Genomic DNA, 13,053 nt, shown 5'->3' on the forward strand with positions numbered 1-13,053 from the left:
AAATTGGACTTTATGTTTTTAAAATTTTTCTAGTAATTAACTGTATTTTATAAAACTATGGGTCTGCACGGGCCGGGCGAGGTGGCTCACGTCTGTAATCCCAGCACTTTGGGAGGCCGAGGTGGGCGGATCACGAGGTCAGGAGGTCGAGACCATCCTGGCTAACGCGGCGAAACCCCATCTCTACTAAAAATACAAAAAGTTAGCCGGGCATGGTGGTGGGCGCCTGTAGTCCCAGCTGCTCGGGGGGGCTGAGGCAGAAGAATGGTGCGAACCCAGGAGGCGGAGCTTGCAGTGAGCCAAGATCTCGCCACTGCACTCCAGCCTGGGCGACAGAGCGAGACTCCGCCTCAAAAAAAAAAAAAAAAAAAAAAACTATGGGTCTGCATTGGATTGACATAAAGAAAAAAAAAACTGCTCTTCATCGCAGATAATTTGACAAGCACTATTCTAGATGACCATCTGAGCATCTCACCAGGATTATAAATTCAAATTTGTTTGTTTTTAAATTACATGTTTACAAAAAGTTACCCCTTAAATTAGAAATATCCTTACTAAAGGCTGGACATGGTGACTCACACCTGTAATCACAGCACTTTGGGAGGCTGAGACAGGTGGACCACCTGAGGTCGGGAGTGCAGTTTGAGACCAGCCTGGCCAACATGAAGAAACCCCATCTCTACTAAAAATATAAAAATTAGCTGGGCCTGGTGGTACATGCCTGTAATCCCAGCTACCTGGGAGGCTGAGGCAGGAGAATCGCTTGAACCCAGGAGGCAGAGGTTGCAGTGAACCGAGATCACACCACTGCACTCCAGCCTGGGTGACAGAGCAAGACTCTGTCTCAAAAAAAAAGAAAGAAAGAAATATCCTTACTAGTGATGCCCCACTAGGAGTTCAACTTGCCCCCAACCCCACTTGTTGCAGAGTTGCTCCTGTTAGAGCTTCTCTTATGCTCCTGGCAATCAACAGTTGAACCTAGAGAGCAAAACTCTTGTTCTCCCTAGACAAAACTCTTTAAGGAAAGTTAACTTTATATATCATGATTCTCTTTTTTGGAAGAGGTAGGGAAGTGACATGATAATGAAGGTTCCTGGTGGGCTCATTAAAAAGTTTAACCCTTCTAGTTTTTCATCAGTAGGTTTCTATAAAGCACTGACTTACCAAATGAAAGTACTGGAATGAACATATCTTAGCAGTCATAGATTCCAACAATCTTCTTTTTTTTTTTTTTTTTTTTGAGACAGAGTCTCCTTCTGTCACCCAGGCTGGAGTGCAGTGGTGCAGTCTCGGCTCATTGTAGCCTCTGCCTCCCAGGTTGAAGCAATTCTCATGCCTCAGCCTCCAAAGTAGCTGAGATTACAGGCACGTGCCACCACACCAGGCTAATTTTTTTTGTATTTTTATTAGAGACATGGTTTCACTATGTTGGCCAGGCTGATCTGAAACTCCTGACCTCAAGTGATCCGCTCACCTCGGCCTCCCAAAGTGCTGGGATTAGAGGTGTGAGCCACTGCACCCAGCCGATTTCAACTATCTAATTTGACAGATGAAGGTCTTGGGTATCATATATCTGGCTATTGATAGAGTGAGACTAGTCCATTGACTGAATTGTATGCTGTGTGAGGGTTACACACAGAGCCTCGGCTGGGTGCAGTGGCTTACACCTGTAATCCCAGCACTTTGGGAGGCCAAGGCAGGCGGATTACCTGAGGTTGGGAGTTTGAGACCAGCCTGACAAACATGGAGAAACCCCGTCTCTACTAAAAATACAAAATTAGCTGGGTGTGGTGGCGCTCATCAGTACAGTGATGAGAGAAACCAAGAAGATCTGAATAATGGAGAGACATACCAAGTTCATGAATTGGTAGGCACAACATAGCAAAGATATCATGTCTCCCCAAATTGATCTATAGACTCAATGCAATTCCTTTCAAACTTCCAACAAGGCAGGTTTGTCTTAAATTGAAATGGAAAGGCAAAGGAATTGGAACACTGAATGATATTGGAAAAAAAAATGAAGTTGGAGGAATCACACCACTGTTATTAAGACTTAGTATAAGCCAGGCATGGTGGCTCACGCCTATAATCCCAGCACTTTGGAAGGCCGAGACGGGTGGATCACCTGAGGTCAGGAGTTCAAGACCAGCCTGGCCAACATGGCAAAATCTCGTCTATACTAAAAATACAAAAATTAGCCAGACGAGGTGGTGCGTGCCTGTAATCCCAACTACTCAGGAGGCTGAGGCATGAGAATCACTTGAACCCGGGAGGTAGAGGTTGCAGTAAGCCGAGATCATGCCCCTGCACTCCAGCCTGGGTGACAGAGCGAGACTGTGTCTCAAAAAAAGACTTAGTATATATCGGCCGGGCACAGTGGCTTATGCCTGTAATGCCAGCACTTTGGGAGGCTGAGGCGGACAGATCACAGGGTCAAGAGATCGAGACCATCCTGGCCAACATGGTGAAACCCCGTCTCTACTAAAAGTACAAAAAAATTAACTGGGCGTGGTGGCACGTTCCTGTAGTCCCAGCTACTCAGGAGGCTGAGGCAGGAGAATCGCTTGAACCCAGGAGGCAAGGTTGCAGTGAGCCAAGATCGAGCCACTGCACTCTAGCCTGGGTAACAGAGCAAGACTCCGTCTCAAAAAAAAAAAGACTTAGTATATATTTATAATAATTAACACAGTGTCGTGTTGTCAGACTTAGACACATAGATCAATGAAACAGAACAGAGAACCCAGAAGAGACTCACAAAAATATGGCCAATTTAATTTTTATTTTTTGGAACAGGGTCTTACTCTGTCACCCCAGGCTGGAGTGCAGTGGTATGATCACAGTTCACTGCAGCCTCAGCCTCCCAGGCTCAAGCAATCCTCTCACCTCAGCCTCCTGAGTCGCTGGGACTACAGGCACATGCCATCATACCTGGTTAATTTTTTTTTTTTTTTTTGAGACAGGATCTCACTTTGTCACCCAGGCTGGAGTGCAGTGGCACGATCTCAGCTCACTGCAGCCTCTACCTCCTGGGTTCAAGATGTTCTTTCACCTCAGCCTTCCCAGTAGCTGGGACTACAGGTGCGCGCCACCATGCCCCACTCATTTTTGTATTTTTTGGTAGAGATGGGGTTTCACCATGTTTGCCAGGCTGGTCTTGAACTCCTGACCTCGGGTGATCCACCCACCTCAGCCTCCCAAAGTGCTAGGATTATAGGCATGAGGCATGAGCCACTGCTCCTGGTCCATGCCTTTTTTTTTTTTTTTTTTGAGACAGAGTCTCGCTGTGTTGCCCAGGCTGGAGTGCAGTGGCACGATCTCCGCTCACTGCAAGCTCTGCCTCCCAGGTTCATGCCATTCTCCTGCCTCAGCCTTCCTGAGTAGTTGGGACTACAGGCTCCTGCCACCACGCCTGGCTAATTTTTTGTATTTTTAGTGGAGATGGGGTTTCACCGTGTTAGCCAGGATGGTCTCAATCTCCTGACCTTGTGATCCGCCTGCCTCGGCCTCCCAAAGTGCTGGGATTACAGGCGTGAGCCACCACGCCTGGCCGTTTTTTTAATTATTTTCTGTAGAGATGGTCTCACTATGTTGCCCAGCCTGGTCTCGAACTCCTAGACTCAAGGGATCCACCCAGCTCAGTCTTCCAAAGTGCTGGGACCAGTGCCCAACCTGGTCAATTTATTTTTGACAAAGGTGCAAAGACAACTTAATTAGATATGTTGGAAACAGTAGGAAATTCTTAGGCAAAGGAAAAATGAGCTTCAATCTAAATCTCACACCTTATGCAAAAATTAACTCAAAATAGATCATAGGTTAAAAACATAAATCTGTAAACATTTTAGGAGAAAATGGGAGGGTGGAAATCTTTGTGACTTGGAATTAGGCAGAGTCAATTTAGACATTAAACCAAAACACAATCCATAAAATATTAATAAGTTGGACTTCATCAAGAGTAAAAGTGTCTGTTCTATGAAAGATGTTAAGGGAATGAAAAAATAAGCTTAAGACTGGAAGAAAATACTTACAAATAACTGTATCACTACTGAAGGACTTGAATTCAGAATAAAGAAGTCTCCAAACTCAATAGTAAGAAAACAATTTAGTTTAATAATGGATAAAAGACTTGAGCAGACATGTCACCCAAAAGGATATATAGACGGCAAATAAGCACATGGAAAGATGTTCAACATAATTAGTCATTAGAGAAATGCAAATTTAAACCACATGGAGCTACTATTACATACATACTTGAATCGCTTAAGTAAAAACACTGAAATACAAAGTACTGAAGAGGATGTGGAGAAACTAGAATTCTTATTGCTAGTGGGAATACAAAGTGATAAAATGACATTGGAAAAGAGTTTGACAGTAAAGCTAAACACACCTTTACCCTTTGACCCAGGAATCCTACCCCTGGGTACTTACCGTAAAGAAGTGGAAACCTGTGTTCACACAAACACTGATACACAAATGTTTATAGCAGCTCCATTCATAATTGCCCCAAACTGGAGATCCCACATGTTCTTCAACCAGTGAATGGATAAAGAAACTGTGATACATACAGGCAATGAATACTACTCAGCAGTAAAAAGAAACAAGCTATTGATATATGCAATAGCTTGGAAAATTTTCAGTCATCATGTTGAATGAAGGAAGCCAATCTGAAAATTGGCTGTAAAATTACATGCTGTATAAATCATTCATTTAAAGAAAAGAATTAATTTTACCAAATTAGCAAAAAGAGGCTGAATGCACATCACCCTAGAAGTGTGGACCCCATATATAAAACTGCCCTACTCTTTTACCGTGAAGGAAGACATGAAGCAAGTATATAGTTGTAGCAACTAAATGAAATCACAGAAAATCTATACCTGTCCCGATTCTCAAAGATTTTTTTCCTCTAGACTTTTATATGTCAGATATACCTCATGACCACTTTTAAGATAACAGACCAAATTGTACATAATTCATGTTCCTAAAGCAGCAAGACTAGATGACTTTACATTTTTTTATGTGCTTTTTTTTTTTTTTTTGAGTCGGAGTCTTGTTCTGTCACCCAGGCTAGAGTGCAGTGGCGTGACCTCAGCTCACTGAAAGCTCTGCCTCCTGGGTTCACACCATTCTCCTGCCTCAGCCTCCCGAGTAGCTGGGACTACAGGTGCCCACCACCACACCCAGCTAATTTTTTTGTATTTTTAGTAGAGACCGGGTTTCACCATGTTAGCCAGGATGGTCTCGATCTCCTGACCTTGTGATGCGCCCGCCTCGGCCTCCCAAAGTGCTGGGATTACAGGCATGAGCCACTGTGCCCAGCCCTTTTATGTGCTTTTTATGTATTTCAGTTTTTCACACACACACACACACGTTCTTCTCTAGGTTTTTTCTGTAAATTTTACATCTCTAGGTGGGGGTAGTAGGGGAAGAGAAGCAGGTTTTTTTACAGCTGATGTGATCACTGTACAGACAAGCTTGGAAAATGCTACCCAATCTGCCAATTAATTAAAGCATTAATCTGAGGAGCAGCCGGGCCCAGGGAATGTTTACCCAGGGAGGAGTGGGGGTGGTAGGAATTGAGTAGGCAGCTCCCTATATTTGCATGAAAATGAAGGTGCTTAGGAAACCCTGCTTCCTTTTGTCTCTAAAGGTGGGGCAGCCTAGATCACATCCCTAAACACTTTTGGTCTCTTTAGGAAGCCTTTTAGGGAGCTGGTCTCTGAAAGATGAAAGCACAGCACAATCTAGAAAAACAAATTTAAATTCTGGGCAAAGTAGGGTAGGGAGTAAGTACAGTGTAGTATTCTCTGACCTAGAATGGAATCTTCTAAATTCAGGAGTAAAATTTCATCTATTCAGGTAGAATAGATGAAGGGGTTTTACAAGTTTTAGAACCACATAGGCTGGGTTCAAATCCCAGCTCTGCATATTAGTTGTGTGATTTGGGACTAATCATGTATCTTATCTGAGCCTTTTCTCATCTGTAAAATAAAGATTATCAATTGCCCCTTCATCTCAGAGCAGTTAGTTCTCTGCTAACTCTAGGCAGGAAACAGGCCGGACAGTGGTTACGAACTTCCAAGATTACAGACTGCCTCCATGACTAAGAGACTGCTCAGCCTTTTGTTCTTGTTAAACTTTTTTCTCAGCAAGGGATTATAAACCTCAAAGTTTCCTCTCACCCTCCTGGAATGTGCTGCACTCTTTCTCTAAGAGAAGTGACCCTGACCATAACAGCAAAGGACATAAAGAGCCCACCTTGGGACCTAAGGGTCGCATTGGCTCTACCCAAGATGACGTTACCTATTTATATCACAGGGGAGGGTGGTGAAATGGGCATGGAAAATTGACTCACAATATTTGATGATATTGAAAAATTATTGTTAATTTTTAAAAATTGTGATACATATAATGCAAAATTTACCATTTTAACTGTTTGTTAACTCTTTAAGCATAATATTGTGGGCCAGGCATGGTGGCTCGCGCCTGTAATCCTAGCTCTTTGGGAGGCCAAGGCGGGGACAATTGCTTGAGCTCAGGAGTTCGAGACCAACCTGGGCAACATGGCATAACCCCATCTCTACTAAAAATACAAAATTAGCTGGGCATGGTGACAGACGCCTGTAGTCCCAGCTACTGAGGAGGCTGAGGGGCTTGAGCCCTGGAGGTGGAGGTTTGCAGTGAGCTGAGATCATGCCACTGCACTCCAGAGCAGGACTCTGTCTGACAAAAAAAAAAAAAGATAATATTGTGTTTTTGTTCTTTTTTTAAGATTCCTAATCTTTTAGATCTACATACTGAAAATTTTACAGATAAAATGATACAGTGTCTGGGATTTGATTCAAGGTAATCCAGAGGGAAGAAGATTGACCCAACAACAAAGACCTCTAGCCTCATGGCACAAACAAGAAACTTTTTCCAGGGTTTAGTTTTCTCTTAGATGATACCTCTTCATTTCTGTGTATTTTCTTGCAGAACTCTCAGAAATTGAGCCCAATGTATTCCTTCGACCTTTTCTGGAAGTGATTCGCTCTGAAGATACCACTGGCCCTATCACTGGACTGGCACTCACCTCTGTCAACAAGTTCCTGTCCTATGCACTCATAGGTAAGAGCTCAGGCTTTGTTGCATGACCACAGCACTTCATTTCCCACCTTTCCTGGGGTGCCCAGGCCTTAGGCAATGAGCTGGTGATAGTGGGAAATTTTTTCCAGTCACCTCTTTTCTTGTAGAAGAGAAATAGGATTGTTGTTGGTTATTCATCATGCTAGCTGACTCATGTTGTACAGGGTGGGAAGGGCAAGAGAAGAAGTTTTCCTTGGCACTCTGGCTTCTCTATACTTTGGAAAGAGTTAAGGGTATGGTACCTTACTCTTGGAAGTTTGGTTAGGTTTGTTTGTTTGTTTGTTTGTTTAGTTAGAGATGGAGTCTCGCTCTGTCGCCCAGGCTGGAGTGCAGTGGTGTGATCTCGGCTCACTGCAAGTTCCACCTCCCGGGTTCATGCCATTCTCCTGCCTCAGCCTCCCGAGGAGCTGGGACTACAGGCGCCCACCACCACGCCCGGCTAATTTTTTGTATTTTTAGTAGTGACAGGGTTTCACCGTGTTAGCCAGGATGGTTTCGATCTCCTGACCTCATGATCCGCCCGCCTTGGCCTCCCAAAGTGCTGGGATTACAGGTGTGAGCCACTGTGCCTGGCCTGGTTAGGTTTATTTTTAAAGTTATTTTTTCAGACATAATGCATGCACATTATAAGAAGACAAACAATAGAGATGTTCAAAAGAAAAGTTAATTGTCCTTCCTGTACTTTCTCAATGTTCCTCCTCCTTCTTTAGGCAAATTGTGTGAACAGCCTAGTTTGAATCTTTATGTTTTTCTATGTCTTTATAAATGAAGTACCATTCCTTTTTAAAATGAAATAAGGCCGGGTGCGGTGGCTCACGCCTGTAAGCCTAGCACTTTGGGAGGCCAAGGCGGGTGGATCACGAGGTCAGGAGTTTGAGACCAGCCTGGCCAACATGGTGAAACCCCGTATCTACTAAAAATACAAATATTAGCCGGGCGCGGTGGCGGGCTTCTGTAACCCCAGCTACTGGGGAGGCTGAGGCAGGTGAATCGCTTGAACCCGGGAGGCGGAGTTTGCAGTGAGCAGAGATCATGCCACTGTACTCTAACCTGAGCAACAGAGCGAGACTCTGTCTCAAAAAAAAAAAAAAAAAAAGAATAGAATAAAATGAAATAAAAATAGGATTATGTGCTACATATTTTCTTTTTTCATTTAATGGTATTAACTTGGCCAGGCACAATGGCTCATGCCTGTAATCCCAGCACTTTTTGAGGCCGAGGCGGACGGATCATGAGGTCAGGAGTTTGAGACCAGCCTAACATGGTGAAACCCCATCTCTACTAAAAATACAAAAATTAGCCAGGCATGGTGGTACGTGCCTGTAATCCCAGCTTCTCAGGAGGCTGAGGCAGGAGAATCACTTGAACGTGGGAGGCGGAGGTTACAGTGAGCCGAGATCCCACCACCATTGCACTCCAGCCTGGGCGACAGAGCAAGACTCCGTCTCAAAAAAAAAAACAAAAAAGCAGATAGTATTAACTTAAATGTACATGATATAACTATTCATCTGATTTATTCTTTTATATTGTAGAAAATATATATAAAACTTGCCATTTCCATCAGTTTCAGTTTACAATTCATTGGCATTAATTACATTCACAGTATTGTGCAGCCGTCACCACCATCTATTTCCCAAACATTTTTATTACCCCAAATAGAAACTTAACATAATGGGGAGTTAACATTAACCAATAACTCCCCATTTCTCTCTCCCCTCAGCCCCTTGTATGATTTTTTTTTAGTAGCTCTATAATTTCCATAGTGTAATATAGATATAATACAATTCATGTGCTCATTCTTAATATTTAAGATTGTTTCCTATTGAAGTCATAAATAATGCTAATATAAGCATCCTTGATCACATGTCCTTATTAATAATTTTTTTAATTTTTATTTTTAGTAGAGACGGGGTTTCACCATTTTGTGCCACCACGCCCAGCTAATTTTTGTATTTTTAGTAGAGACGGGGTTTCACCATATTGGCCAGGCTGGTCTCGAACTCCTGACCTTGTGATCCACCCGCCTCAGCCTCCCAAAGTGCTGGGATTATAGGCATGAGCCACCATGCCCGGCCCCTTATTACTAATTTTACTCTTGTATGAAAGATTTCTGAACTTGGGATTTCTGGATTAAAGACCACGTGCATATTGCATTTTTATAGCTATTACCAGGTTGCTTCCCCAAAAGGTTACATCATTTATACTTCCACCAGCAGTGATTGAGAATTTCTACTTCCCTACCCTGTCATCAGCACTGAATATTATCAGTTTTATTTGTACCAACTTGGTAAGTAAAAAATGATATTTTGTTTTTATTTTTTGAGACAGGGTCTTGCTCTGTCACCCAGACTGGAGTGCAGTGGCACAGTCACGGCTCACTGCAGCCTTGACCTTCGGGCTCAGGTGATCCTCCCACCTCCGCCTCCCAAGTAGGCTGGGACTATAGGCACATGCCACCACACCCAGCTAGTTTTTGTACTTTTAGTAGAAGTGGAGTTTCTCCATGTTGCCCAGGCTGGTCTTGAACTCCTGAGCTCAAGAAATCCACCACCTTGGCCTCCCAAAGTGCTAGGATTACGGATGTGAGCCATTGCACTCAGCCTTTTGTTGCTTTTATTTCCTGGAGGCTGAACATTTGAATTTCCTGTCCTTCACTTCTTTTTTTAATTGAGTTGGGTTTGTTTTTCATGTCAATTTGTAGGAGTTCTTTGTATGGTAGGAATATTAACCCATTGCCTATCATAGCATTACAAATATTTGCTCCTAATCTAGGCCAAATATTTCCCTTAATCTGTAGTTTATCTCTAAATTTCTTCATGGTGTCTTTCTTTGGATTTCTTTTTTAGTTGGTCTTGACACTTAATTTGGGAATTCATTTTCCCCGATTGGCAGCCCATGTACAAGGATGAAGAATATAGAAAACAGGCAGCTGTCTTTGTTTCTTAAGCAGGGAGACAAGAAAAGATAAGGCTCAGGCTTTAGCTAGCCAGAAAAGAAAATAGTCTTCAGTTCAGAGCAAGAAAAACCTTTATTCTAGAAATGTTGGATTTGCTTAGCTGATGCATTCAGGATCCTGAGCAGGAATCCTGGGTACCAACTAGCTTCTGAACAGGTGCATCAGCCTCTCCGACACCCTAGTCCCAGCTTCATACTTTTCCTAAACAAAATCAGGCCCAGCCACTTCCAGCCTTGCCCTGAGCACCACCTGCAGGTCATCTTTCTTCACAGCCTCCAGTGGCTGCCGCTGCTGTGCCTTTTCCCTCTGCTGTATTGTTGGTGTTACTCTTTCCCCTTCCTGGACTTGGCAGACAGGCTGGTCATTGGAGACCTCAGGCCAGCTGGTCATTGGAGTTTCCTGTGGTGGGAAAGGAGAATGCTGGAGGTGGTGATTGCAGTGGGCATGAGAAAAGGAGCAGGAAGGAGTGTATGAAAGCCAAGAAAGCAAAGGAGATGGGATTGGCAGATTTCCCTGAAGTTGGCTCCAGAGTAGCCAGAAGAGGAGGACATTTTAAAGAAGGGTTTAGGCTGCTCTTCTAGAAGAAAACTCATGTCTCTTGCTCCTATGATCCAAGGTTTCAGGGATTATTTTAGATCCTCCAAGGACTAGCCTTTTGTTTGGCCCCATACAGCTGCCAGACCAGAATTTTTGTGCCATGGATTTCATGGGTTGCTAGCAAGCCTTGCCTATGGTTCTTGTCAAAGACCTGTCACTCTAGTCTGCCTTTTTATTTTTATTTTTTATTGGTTTTTATTGAGACAGAGTTCGCTCTGTTGCCCAGGTTGGAGTGCACTGGTGTGATCTTGGCTTACTGCAACCTCCATTTCCTGAGTTCAAGCAATTCTCATGCCTCAGCCTCCCAAGTAGCTGGGACTACAGGCATGCACCACCACGCCAGGCTAATTTTTGTATTTTTAGTAGAGATGGGGTCTCGCTGTATTAGCCAGGCTGGTCTCGAACTCCTGAGCTCAGGCAATCTGCCCACCTCAGCCTCCCAAAGAGCTGGGATTACAGGCATCAGCCACCGTGCCCAGCCCATAACTGCCTGTTTAGAAAATTAACTTTGCTACTTCATTCAACCTCAGGGGACAAGAACTACAAAGAGATCAGTAGAGCTTAAACCTGGTTAATGGAGTCTCTCTGAATCTATTCTGGTTGGGGGATGGAAGGAGTGTCTGATTCAAAGTAATAATTTAAAAGACACCTTAACAAGAGAGATTACTGAAAGAGAGGAAGAAATGGATCCCCAGGAGCCTTGTGAGATGGGAACAAGGCTACTATTCACTTATCTCTGAAATGCTACACAACACTGAGAAGGACCTGGGTTTCCTATGTGGGCCCTGGTGGCCTGGGTAGGGACTGTCAGGCAGGGCTATGAGATAGAGGCCCTGAGAGTATGGGATTTTTTTGTGCTGATCGAGAGAAACGTGGAGAGGTGGTGTGATAGGAGGAGCTGGGTCACCCCATTTTACTATATGTCATGAAACTGGCTTCCTTCTGCATGACCTCTAAAGTAACTACTCCCAGTGCTGAGTAGAAGGACACTAAATAGGACAAAGAAAGTCTTGATGTGGTGTCGGAGGCTAATGAGGACAGAAGAAAAAGAGGAAACATTCACAATTAGTAAAAGACTTCTGGCTTATCATTGCAAGAGAAATGTTTGGGGGCCAGGCACAGTGGCTCACACCTGTAATCCCAGCACTTTGGGGGGCCCAGGCAGGCAGATCACTTGAGCCCAGGAGTTCAAGACCAGCCTGGACAATATGAGGAAACCCCATGTCTATAAAAAATACAAAAATTCTCCTGGCATGTTAGCACACATCTTTAGTCCTAGCTACTAAGGAGGCTGAGGTAGGAGGATCACTTGAGCCCCAGAGGTCGAGGCAGCAGTGAGCCATGATTGCACCACTGCACCCCAGCCTGGGCGATAGAGCAAGACCCTGTCTATTTAAAAACAAAAAAAGAAAAAAAAAGTTTAGGTTCTCAGCCATCCCCTGAGCTTTAGGCTCAGGAACTCCCTGATTTCAGGTACCAAGAAAGAGAAAATGGGCTGGGCACAGTGGCCCAAGCCTATAATCCCAGTACTTTGGGAGGCCAAGGTGGGTGAATCACCTGAGGTCAGGAGTTTGTGACCAGCCTGGCCAACATGGTGAAACCGAGTCTCTACTAAAAATACAAAAATTGCTGGGTGTGGTGGCAGGCGCCTGTAATCCCAGCTACTCAGGAGGCTGAGGCAGGAGAATTGCTTGAACCCAGAAGGCAGAGGTTGCAGTGATCCGAGATCATGCCACTGGACTCCATCCAGCCTGGATGACAGAGTGAGACTCTGTCTCAATTCAAAAGAGAGAGAGAGAAAAAATAACAACAATCTTATAATTCCTGTGACTAAAATTAGGAGGTGTTCCTGCATTACACCATGCCACCTCTGGAGCAACTTTCTCTGTCACTCACAAAGCTTTTTCATATGCCTGCCCTTTCCCCCTACTTAGGCTCCCCCTTTAGAACTAAACAGCTCTGGAAAGGATCCTTCAGAGCAGACTTAGGGCAGGAGCTAGGCAAGACCCTTGATGGTGACAACTTATTTGGCTATTTCTCGTGGCTATTTAATACATGAATGGGAGCTGAGTTCCCTGCTTAATAGCATTTGTGTTCATTTCCAGCGTGGTGCCGGTTGTCTGACCTCTAGCTTCTCCCCTCTTATTCTGTACAGCTGAAATTCTCCTTCCTGCCTACCCCCCAGCTAGTCAGCCTCCAGTCCTGTTTAGTTTATCTTTTTTCTCTCCTAATGCCTGTTAAGCTGGAAACAGCATTCTTGCTCATCGTCATATTATTTTAAATAAGAATGAAACTAAAGAAGAGGTCTTTGGGCCAGGCGTGGTAGCTCACACCTGTAATCCCAGCACTTTGGGAGGCCGAGGCTGGCAGATCACCTGAGG

The 13,053-nt window shown here is 44.1% G+C and overlaps 1 protein-coding gene and 1 long non-coding RNA gene across 12 annotated transcripts in view; one reads left to right on the plus strand and one right to left on the minus strand.

The window, feature by feature from the left end:
• Positions 1 to 13,053, plus strand: part of GBF1 (golgi brefeldin A resistant guanine nucleotide exchange factor 1) — a 152,181-nt gene that overhangs the window by 106,409 nt on the left and 32,719 nt on the right. For all 11 annotated transcript variants that reach the window (XM_055352806.1, XM_063709766.1, XM_055352807.2 and 8 more), the window contains one exon: positions 6,970 to 7,101. In XM_055352806.1, coding sequence (XP_055208781.1) covers positions 6,970 to 7,101 — 132 coding nt within the window. The remainder of the gene's footprint in view (positions 1 to 6,969; positions 7,102 to 13,053) is intronic.
• Positions 10,150 to 13,053, minus strand: part of LOC109028568 (uncharacterized) — a 35,178-nt gene continuing 32,274 nt past the window's right edge. Inside the window, exon 5 of the long non-coding RNA XR_008668999.2 lies at positions 10,150 to 10,474. This is a non-coding gene — a long non-coding RNA (uncharacterized lncRNA). The remainder of the gene's footprint in view (positions 10,475 to 13,053) is intronic.

The sequence above is a fragment of the Gorilla gorilla genome, chromosome 8 (assembly GCF_029281585.2).
Source record: "Gorilla gorilla gorilla isolate KB3781 chromosome 8, NHGRI_mGorGor1-v2.1_pri, whole genome shotgun sequence".
Classification (NCBI taxonomy): Eukaryota; Metazoa; Chordata; class Mammalia; order Primates; family Hominidae; genus Gorilla; species Gorilla gorilla.